At 33.7% G+C, this 11,555-nt stretch overlaps 1 protein-coding gene across 2 annotated transcripts; it reads left to right on the top strand.

The window, feature by feature from the left end:
* The first annotated feature begins 5,195 nt into the window (after positions 1-5,195).
* Positions 5,196-10,304, top strand: LOC132312240 (scarecrow-like transcription factor PAT1). Of its 2 annotated transcripts, none has more exons than XM_059810525.1 (3): positions 5,196-5,331; positions 5,510-5,563; positions 8,315-10,304. In XM_059810525.1, the coding sequence occupies exon 3, from the start codon at positions 8,503-8,505 to the stop codon at positions 10,123-10,125; it is 1,623 nt and encodes a 540-aa protein (XP_059666508.1). In that variant the 5' UTR covers positions 5,196-5,331; positions 5,510-5,563; positions 8,315-8,502; the 3' UTR covers positions 10,126-10,304. The 2 variants fall into 2 exon arrangements, with proteins under 2 accessions (XP_059666508.1, XP_059666507.1); XM_059810524.1 differs by having other exon boundaries at positions 5,510-5,578.
* Positions 10,305-11,555: the final 1,251 nt, after the last annotated feature.

The raw sequence follows: 11,555 nt of genomic DNA, 5'->3' as shown, positions 1-11,555 counted from the left end.
ATTACAAATTACCATATATGATTACAACTATCAAATTACTTTCCATAAGTTACTTATTCATCACTTACCTATTTTCAAACCTTCTCATATATATAAGACCTTATGTAATATAGGTTCAATTCAATACATATATTCTGATATATTTAACATGGTATCAGAGCTTAGTCACTACCGGGAATAGCACCATCCAGCCCCATCCCCGGCGACGATCAACCTTCAAACTTATGCTTCCGCATTCCAACCTTCAATCTCTAGTTCATAATCAGCAAAAACCTTATTTGACCACCTAATCAGCCTCCAAGACACATCATCTCAGTTTCATGACAATAACGCCATACTTTTGCCCTCAGACACAGTCAGCGTCAGAGCCAGCAATAGTGTGTTACCTACCACGATAGTTGTCATGTCAGATACAGTCAGTAGAATTTTCGTCAAGCTGCTTTCATGATCTTGCCTTTAATCTCAAGTTAGGTTCATACTCACCTTGAGTTTGAGGGAGCTGTTAGATTGCAAGTTTACCCCTTTACTTATCACATAGGTTTCTTGCATATTACAAATTACTATATATGATTACACCTATTATATTACTATCTATAGGTTACTTGTTCATGATTCACCTACCCCCAAACATTCTCCAATATATAGGACATTTATGTAATCTATATTCAATTCAATACATATATTCTCATATATTTAACAATATTGATTTTGATTACTAAACAATAAGACAAAAATAGTTGCTAAATGATTGCTGTTAAAAATAAAGAGAATAATATTATATTGTATTGAATTAATAAAGATTACATAAATGTCCTATATATATGAGAAAGTTTGGGGTTGGTGTAACGTATGGATAATAATATGGCAGTTGTAATCAAATATGATAATTTGTAATATGTAAAAAACTTAGGTAGTAAATAAATGTGTAAACTTGTAATCTAATAACCCCTTCAAACTCAAAGTAAGTATGAATCCAACTTGAGATTGAAGACAGTATTATGAAACAGCTTGACGAAAATTTGGTGGAGATGAGTTTTCACCCATGATGCAGATGGAGACACGATTAACAACTGATGTGGCACTACTGCTGGCACAATTGTTGGCTGTGCCTGACATGACAATTGTCGTGGCAAGTGACACAGGATGAAGCACTAACGAGGTGGAATTATGGCGCTATTGCCGTGAAACTGCGATAATATGTTTTGGAAGCTGATTGGACAGCTAAATAAGGCTTTTGCTTATTATGAACTTGAGATTGAAGGTTGGGATGCGGAAGCATAAGTTTGAAGGTTGATCGCCGCCGGAATAGGATTGATGGTGCCATCTCTGGCGATGAGTACTACAATAAACTAATAAAACTTTTTACCAGTGATTAGAAAACTCTAATACCATGTTAGAAATAAAGAAATGAAAAAATATTATACTATATTGCCATTGTATGTAATCAACATAATTGGTTCTTATATATAAAGAGAATGTTGTGAGTAGGTGAGTGGTGAACAAGTAACTGGTGTAATCGTATATGATAATTTGTAATATACAAGAAACCTACGTGTACAATTGCATTATCATCAAAAGTAAGGTTCCGTTGCTCGAAATTAGTAACTTAAAATTTAAAACATCAATTTTATGCAATTAAACATAACATTTATGCTTAATACTCAATATTATTTTATACAAAAATAACTGTACGGGTTTGAATATACATTCTTTCATTTTTTTTAATCTGAATTTCAGGAAAAAAGAAAAAAAAAAAAAAAAAATTAACGAGGAGGATGATTCAAACATTTTTGCTGAGTGGTTATTGTGTGATTATATATTAAAATATATTTATTACATTAAATATTGCGACTCCATGACGATTGCTGATGAAAGACTTTTTTGACCTCGGAAATGGTAATAATAACTGCAATATGGTCTCTTAGTCATATAGTACGTCATATAGTACGTAGGTGCGTGTTGAAATTAAAAAGAAGACGAAATATTCAACCAAATTCAGGATTGTCTTTTGGAATGTTACTCTTTTTTTCCACTCAAAGAAAGCGCGTACCGTACGTCCATTCTATAACCTCTGAGAATTAAGATTTTGATGTGCAATGGATTCCGACAAATGTAAATATAAATCGGTTGAATCGTTTAATTTATGAAGACATGTAATGTAATATGATGATATTAGATCTTTAAAAAAATTATAAAGTGATTGACTTTAACTGTAAAATAAAATAACGAAACGTCATGTAACTCAAAAGTTAAGTTGCTCACGTTGTTTTAAGGGGTGACTTCGAGTCTTTGTCTCTCTTAATTTTTAATCTAACATTTTTGTCTCGAAAGAAATATATATATAATAAAATAAATAATGAGTCAAATAAAATAAAGGATTTTTTCTATTTTTGTTATGAACAATGTGCCATCCTATATATGGTTGCCGACAGACATGACTTTTTAAGTTGCTACAAACAAAAATTAAAAGAAAAGAGAAGTGGAAAGACAATTTTTAATGTAAATCATCAAAAATAGTATTGTCAAACATTTGTTGAGATGATTAATAGTTAAGGGACAAATTTTACAAATGTATAAATTGTTTTCATAGGGTAATATTCACTTTTCATGCTCAAAGTAATCTTCTAGGTCAGGACAAAAAATGAGTTCATCTTTAAATAACTTTGCACAAAATAACTATGTGTTAATTTAAATCAACAAGATTGAACGCTCTAATAAACTTGAAAATTATTTAAATTCTCTATTATCATTGTGTTGGTGTTGAATATTGAACTTGTGACAACTTAAATATTCAGTCTGTGGTTGAACCCTTAATTTGTGGCGTTTGTTTATCAGACAAAGCTTTGGAAACTTTAAAGAAAAAATCAATTAAAAAATCTAATTTAGTGGGAATCTCATTTTATCAAATTAAAAATTCTTTGAATTATTTACAATTAAATGATCAAATTCATATTGAAATACAGAGAATGACATTAAGATAATAATACAAAAATATAATTTATAATTTTTTGTTTAAATCCATTTCATTTCATGCGCTGTTATTATTACTACTAATTATTTGGTAAATAAGTAAGAATTTATTACAAAAAAAATAAATAAATAAATAAAAACAACAACAACAATATATAAGAAGGATCAAAACACACAACCAACTATGTGAACTTCAAAATCTAAATAGATTTTGAAAAAAATAAGAATTAAATGGACAACTTATCTCTTACTTTAAAATTCTATTAAAAGAAAATTACTAAAATAATGAAACGAGGACGCCGTGAAAATATCTTTCATCTGGCTTTTTGATTAATGAGTTTTACTATAAGCCAATGTCAATATTTTGTACAATAAATGAGTTGTAATTTTATTATTGTTTTTTTTATTAAGTTGAAATAAAAAATCCTGTTAATAGTGACCTAAATCACACATTTCTTTTAAATGGGTGTCATTCTTGTGGACGGGTGTGTGAGAACATGTCCAGTTGATATCAGTAGACTACCATACTGGACGAGGTATAACAAGGGCAGATCCAGCTTTCTGAATATGGTAGGCGAACTTTGGATTTGATTAATTTGGGATGAGTTACCATTATTTATTATTTTTTTTTTTAGGAGGCTGATACAATGCGTTTTAAATCTATGATAGTCGTGAATGTACTAAAATTTTAAAATTAAACGTGTTTAATATATAATAATATTAAAACGAGCGACCCTTACAAATAATATTAGGTGTGATTAGAGTGGCAGTCCTTACAACACGCACCTATATATTATTAATACTTTCGTACGTTTGCTCTCGACTCGCATTCCTACTTCGACTCTATGAGTTAGGTGGGGGACTCAAAAAGTTTGGAAAAAAGAAGTATTAAATGGAGAGATGTAAGCCATGACTGAAGTTGAGACAGCTTCATCATCTCCGTCGTCATCTCAGTACAAGGTGTAGCATGGGGCTGTGGTGTGGGTGAACCGTGTGGGCCACTGCCAGTGCCATCTGAGCGCTATCCTTTCACCGTTGATATCTTCATTTTGTCAATTTACAAAAACACCCTTTATCCCTAGACACCATTTTATGACCGTTTTCATGTCCCTCATTTGCTTAACGTCCATTTCATGTCGAATTACTTTAATAGCCTCCTAGCATTTTTTATTTTTAGTTTTTTCGAAATTTTCCTCCTCCCAAGTTCTTTTTATCCGAACATGATTGGCTTGTCGAGGGAAGAGCCGCAATAAAATCTATTAAATGGGCAAGGGTCATTATTTATCACTTTGTTTTTTTTTTTTTTAATTAATCATTAAATTACACCTTAATTTTATTTTTATTTTCACAAATTTTGATATAATTAAAGTCCAATAATCATTATATACCGCACTTTTTATTATAAACATCAAGATAAAATGTCATTATGGATCCACATTCTTTGTCAAAATAGAACTCTCTTGATGCGTTACTTTCTTTATTAATAATTTCAACTTTTACATATTTGACTTTAAATATTAGTAAGTGTCTAATATACATTTTTAACTTTATAATCATATTAAAAAATTTGAGTTTTGAATCTAATAGTTGACCATAAAAAATAAAAAAATCACTGATATTTACAAAACTTGCTAATAGCAAGTTGCTATTCGAGGTGTGAAATGAAAAAAAAAAAAAAACAATGTATTTTTAACACTCCATGCCGTCCACCTCATGAAGACCATGGTCCATGTTCACAAACGGCTAGAATATATATATATATATATATCTCCTGTAGTCACCATTCTTTAAATAAGTGACGATATACACGCTCGGGGTTAGTCATTCAAGTCCTAAACCACATGCCTAATAACATGCATATTATATATATATATATATATATATATGTATGTATATATATATGTATGTATGTATGTTTGTATGTATATGTACACGCAAATAAATAGAGAATATGCAATAGGTGGTCTTTCATAGTTTATAGAATAGTGAACGATGTATTTGACTAACCGCCAAATAAGACAGAGAACTATACGTCTATACATACATCGACATTAGACACGCAGAAAGACACGTTTGACCACATGCTGTTTATCCAAGGTCTTTTTGGTCATTAATGTCAACACTTGAACATACGGGGGACAATGGGAGTGAGACCAGAAGTGTAATTATGAGGAAGAAAGAGGGCATTGATGAATGAATATTTACTATAAATTTAGAGCATGATTAGTTGTGAGTGGGGTATCCCTCCAGGTTTGTACCACTCAGTGCCATTGAGTATTTTGTTTTTGAGCTTAGAAGCAAAGCACAAGAGGAAAACCTCTCAAGAAAGAGATATATATATGTATATATCAGCAAATTAAGGTAGGTCAAACCCACTCATCAATTTTTATGTTGAATTTTTTTATGTGGGTCTTCATTAGATTGATTCTTGTTTTGATTTTCAATCTGACTTTTGTTCCTCAACCAAAATTCTGTGTATTTATGTTATTTAATTCTGTTCTCTGACTCATAAAATATCTTCTTCTTTTTTTTTGTGCAGTTGAGTGGTCCTTTGGTGATTAGCTTTACGATATTTGTGATGACTTTGGTCCAGGTTTGGTTTTTTTAGGTCTGTTTATTCAGTAAATCATGGTTTCTGAGAAATGGGTTGCTCATAAATTTTTGAAAGATTCACTTTTTTTTTTTTTCAGTAAATTATGGTTTCTGAGATATGGGTTGCTCATAACTTTCTGAAAGATCGACTTTTTTTTTTTTTTTTTTTTTTTTTTTCCTCCCTTTGTTGATTGTTGAAAGATGGAATTTTTTTTTAATGACATTTGATAATCACATTTGGATGCTTTATGGCCTTTTAGACTGAATATATCCCCTTTTATGCTTTACTTTTGAGCTCTCTCTCAATTATTGTCTAGAAGTGTTTGGTAGATGCATTGTACGACTTTTTGTTATTGTACAATCTTCATTGATTTATTCTTACCTTGTTAAAGTGCTCTTTTGGTTGATTTTCTTGGAGAAATTTAGGTCATTTTAGTACGGATTGAAGAAATTTATGTACTGTTTTGCAGTTTTGTTTGTAATTCCCAAATTTGTTGTATTTTCGTTGATTTTTGAAAATTGTATGTTGTCTGAAAAACTGTTGTATCTGCAGTTGTATTTTCAATTTTGAAGATATATTAAACTGAAAACGTCTAGGTTTTGGTCCACAAATCTCTTGAATAGTTTTGCATTAGGGCTTTGTTCTGTTTCTAGTTTTTGGTCTGAGACTCTGAGTGGAATTACTTCAGTGTAGGAGCTTGTCATCTCTTCCGGTGGTATACGCGGCAGACAAGCAGTGATTGTTGACCCAACCCTTTGAATCTTCTAGGTTCCACCTAGTGACATCATCAATCGTTGGCATTTTTAAAATTTTGTAACTTTATTTGTGCTAAAACTAAGATTTCATGTACTTTTTATATTTTTTCATATTCCCTTTCTTCTTTTTTTGGTAAGACATATCCTCTTTTCTTGATTAATTAGTAATTTTATTTCTTCCAAAATTAGTAGTTTAGATGGGATTGATAGATCAAACCCTATACTTTTCATGCCTAAGATATATCCTTGATGTGTGGAATCCTTCATAGTTCAAGAGTGGAGATTAAAGCAAAGAATTATTAGTAATTTTAATTCTTCCGAGGCCAATGGTATGGATAAAGCGCCTATGCTTGACTTGTAGTCATTTACATAGTTGTGAGAACTGCCTACCAAGTATTCCACCAGCAGTTTAGATTCATGGCATCTTTCTTGAATCCACTTCCGCTTCGTATTATCCTCATGTTCTTATATTCAGTAATTGTTTGCACGTTCTTACGTTTCGTATAACTGAAAACAATGCAATAGGATTTCTAGCATCTGTTAATTTCACAATTCAGCAGAGACAATATTGATGTTCAAAGAGACCATTATACGTGCATGCAAATTAAGGTCATTTATTTAGATGATCCTTAATCATGTTAAACATTTAGATCCATACAACATTTGAAATAAACAGTTTGTTTCCTAAATTCAATTTTTCCCTAGTAAATTATCTTATTCTGAATGGTTCAGGAAATTAATCTTGCGGAATGAGGGGCATCAAATAGGAGCCCTTTAAACATGACTAAGTCAAGTTCGCGCAGAAGGGAAACTTGATGTGAGGTCAAATTTGACGTCCACTTCTTAAAGCAAGAGAGGAATCTTAACAATGTTTCCTTGTCATTTACATTGAGATTTATAGAAGATTCTTTCTCCTTTTTTCTTCGTTTTTATCATAATGATTGAAGGAAAGGAGAGGAAAATGCTAAAGAAGTCTTTAAAACGTAATTATTTGTATGTGTTTTCCTTCACTATTTGATTTGGGATCTGCGTTGATGATTCTTTTTCGTTTAAATAAGACTTTTATATATGTTGCTGGTTTCTTGGTCTTGAGTCTTGACTCTCCCGACTATTATTGCCAACTCACACCAAGCTCTCACTAAATACAAATTAAATCTCATCATGCTCGCCAATTCAGCTACTTAGTCATATAAGTTTCTTTTGAACTAATTAACTATTGGTCTTTCCCCTGCTTGAGATGACAAAATGACATTTCTACAGTCACCTACACCACTCAGAACTTGCCCTTAAAACTTAAATCACTCCTTCTCTTGTGTATAAACTTAAATTTAAACTAACTTAAAAAAAAAAACCTTATATTTAAACTTATATCGAACAAATGGATCTTGAGGTGGTTTGGAGTCAGGTGATGCTTATGCTCAATGTAATCCTTTTGCAGTATGGAGCATCCATTCTGCCTAGGTTCGTCGGTAATCCCAATAATATAAAACTTTCCGAGTTCTTATACCCCCTGTGAATCATGATATGTGATCCTTTAGGTGTGTATCAGAATCCAAATCCAGGTATATGCTTAATGTTTTTGGTTCCAAACTTTTCTTGCCTAGACTTCTAAGATGGCAAAATTAGTTGCCTCCATGATTAGGCTTCCTTGTAGCTGGTTAGAAGATTACTGTGCGTACATATTTTGTTGATTGAAACCAATATCCTCTCATGATATATTTCTCTCTTATTGTTGTGATTATTATGGAGTCCTGGTGGACTGCTGATTGTTACGAGGGACAGGATCTACAGATGTTTTCTTCTTACAAAAGAACTGAATTGAATGTTTCTAATCCATTCTAAGAAATTTGTTGTCAAAGGAAACTGCTAAAGTGTTAATTGAATTACGAGTTACCAATAAAATGGTTAAATATTTCATTCATGGGAGCATTTGTTTTTTTCTCTTTTTTCTTCTGCAGTTATTATAATTATAATTATCTTGTTGACTTCCCTGCAGAAAGTATCAATTTGAAGATGTATGGAATGCCTTTAATGGACTTCATCTAGAAATCGAAGAATTGGAGTTATAGAATTGGGTATAACCAAGGTTTGGCTGAGTTCCAAGAACAATCCACTGGAAAGAATTCCTGCTATTGGTGTGAATATCCTTTGCTTGTGCAAAATTCAAGAACAGGTTTTTGCTTGATGCGGTCATCTCAGAAACATGGAAATTCAGATGGGTCCCGCAGGTTCTATGACCAGCGTGTGCAAGAGCCTGAGTCCTTTTGTTCGGTTTCTTCTGAGAGTCTAGATCACCCTATATGCTCTGATGATGGTAGCCAAGGAACCCACATTTCTGTTCAGACTCCAGATCAGTATTGTACCTTTGAACCAGCCACTGCAAGTGGTGGTTATCCTGTTCGCAATTCTCCGTCTACTGTCAGTTTCTCACCCAATGGAAGTCCTTTGTCACAGCCAGATTCTCACTCATACCCATCTGATGCCCACCACTCCCCTGACAATACTTACAGCTCACCAGTAGATGATGTTAACGACCTGAGGCATAGGATCAGAGAACTGGAAACTGCTATGCTGGGACCTGATTCAGATAGCCTTGAAGTGTACAATACTGCCATTCTGAGTGGATCGAATCAAGATTCATTAGAAGCAGAGAAGTGGAAAGAAATTATAGAGATGCTCTCCAGAAGGGACTTGAAAGATGGGCTAACTGCCTGTGCGAAAGCGATAGCAGATAATGATCTATTAACAGCTGAATGGTTAATGTCAGAGTTACGTCAAATGGTGTCGGTTTCTGGTGAGCCAATACAACGTTTAGGAGCGTACATGTTGGAAGGGCTCATTGCTAGGTTGGCTTGCTCAGGAAGCTCCATATATAAGTCCCTAAGGTGCAAAGAGCCTGCCAGTGCAGAACTCCTATCATACATGCACTTGCTCTATGAAATTTGCCCCTACTTCAAGTTTGGATATATGTCTGCAAATGGGGCAATTGCTGAAGCCATGAAAGATGAAAACAGAATACATATAGTTGATTTTCAGATTTCTCAAGGCAGCCAGTGGTTCACCCTAATCCAGGCTCTTGCAGCTCGGCCCGGTGGACCCCCACGGGTGCGTATCACTGGATTCGATGATTCCACTTCGGCCTATGCTAGGGGAGGAGGACTTGATATCGTGGGACAGAGGTTATCTAAACTTGCAAATTCATGTAATGTACCATTCGAGTTCCATGCTGCAGCCTTTACAGGTTCTGAGTTTGATATAAAAAATATTAGGATTCTGCCTGATGAAGCATTGGCTGTGAATTTTGCATTCATCCTCCACCACATGCCAGATGAGAGTGTGGGCACTCAGAATCATCGAGACAGATTGTTGAGGCAAGTTAAGAGCTTGTCTCCTAAGGTTGTGACTCTCGTCGAGCAAGAATCTAACACCAACACTGCTCCTTTTCTTCCTCGTTTCCTTGAGACAATGAACTATTACTTGGCTATTTTTGAATCAATTGATGTGACTCTACCGAGGGAGCATAAGGAGCGAATCAATGTTGAGCAGCATTGTCTGGCTCGGGAGATTGTCAATATAATAGCATGTGAAGGGACTGAGAGAGTGGAGCGACATGAGCTTCTTGGAAAGTGGAGGTCACGGTTTGTTATGGCTGGGTTTACACCGTACCCTCTGAGCTCCTTAGTAAATGCTACTATCAAGTGTCTGCTGGAGAACTACTGTGAGAACTATAGGCTCGAAGAGAGAGATGGGTCTCTATTTCTTGGCTGGATGAATCGAGACTTGGTAGCCTCTTGTGCATGGAAGTAAAACTCAAACTGTATTTGGTGCATGTTTTGTAAGTTTCAAGGTGGTAAAATCAGGTACATCTTTTTTTTTCCTTTTCTTTAGAGAGTCGTCATGTTTCTACCAGTCGTTTGTAGACCATCAATTTACAGTCTTTTTCGGATTATGTTTCATTTGGTAATAAATAAGCTTTTCTCCGGTCATGCCTTGTTTTATATCCCGTACGTGATCTTAAACTGTCTTGATTCATCAGTCAGGATAATTTGATTAAGCAGAAGATATAAACTGTGCACCAAAAGGATTGATATATATGACACTACGCATAAATTTAATATTTCTTGTGGTTTAGATGATATATGAGTTTTTCATGGGAAAAAAGACATATGCTAGGTTGAACGAAGAAGTGTTGCAAAACATTTAAACATATAGTTAACAGATCAAGGGGAGTATAGCTCCGGGATTTCGCACAATCTAAGTGTTCTTACTTGGAACAGGATCTTCCGGTACTATTTGAATCATAAACATTCTTCCCATTTGTAGTGTGACGATATTCTCACTTGATTATCACTGATTTGCTCAATTGAATTCCATTTTCTTGAATTTTTCTGGGTTGCAGTTCAATCTGATCATTCTACTTACTCGAAAAAGTGGGATATTTTCAAAGATCAGACCCCCCTCTCAGACTTCCTCCTCTGCAAATCATGTTGTGCCCATATAATCATTACGGCTCAGTTCCATGTACCATGCATCTGGAACGGCTCTTATATTGCCAATATTTCACCATTTTATTTTACTTTTTCGAACTTCTCCGGGATCTTATTGAACTGTTCATCCTATTAACTTTTTGCATCTTCCCTGAATGCTTCGAGGGGGTTCATGAATTTTTCTGGTAGATCGGCTCAATGATGTTGCTTGAATATTAAGTTGTGATTAAATTTAGAAGGATTACAATTGAAGTGTTATTTCAATGGGCACATCATTTCTTGATGTTCTCTATTATGATCACCACGGCAGTAACCCCCGTCGGTTGGGTCGTCCTACCAATTCAATTGTCCACTTATTCATCCAAACATTTATAATTATCAGGGTGCCAATTTAAGTCCAAAACCCATTAAATAGTCCAAGCCGTCCACTAAAATTAAATTATTTAGATATCTAAACTTAAGTGAGTGAGTCAATAATAAATAAAAAATGGGTATCCATTTAATTTAAGAGTCAATGGTGGGTGAATAATGAGTATCCATCTTAACTGTTCAAATAAAATTTTATTTAATTTTTTTGTTTATCTTCTCTCTCCTCTGTTTTCTCTCTTTTTTCTATCACAAAAAAGAAAAAATACATATATATACATATATAATGCTCGAAATAAAAAAAAATTAATGTAAAAATAATTTTTTTATTTGTTGTTCAACAACCATAGTAGTAATAATATTACTGAAGTGTAGGGGTTCTAA

Source organism: Cornus florida, unplaced genomic scaffold, assembly GCF_030987335.1.
Source record: "Cornus florida cultivar Cherokee Brave unplaced genomic scaffold, ASM3098733v1 CherokeeBrave_3.0.0_Hap2_Chr06, whole genome shotgun sequence".
NCBI classification, from domain to species: Eukaryota; Viridiplantae; Streptophyta; class Magnoliopsida; order Cornales; family Cornaceae; genus Cornus; species Cornus florida.
This window is presented reverse-complemented; position numbering and strand designations above follow the sequence as displayed.

Excerpts from the sequence above, each read along its gene's own strand:
- LOC132312240 (XM_059810525.1), top strand. The coding sequence starts at position 8,503 with ATGCGGTCATCTCAGAAACATGGAAATTCAGATGGGTCCCGCAGGTTC.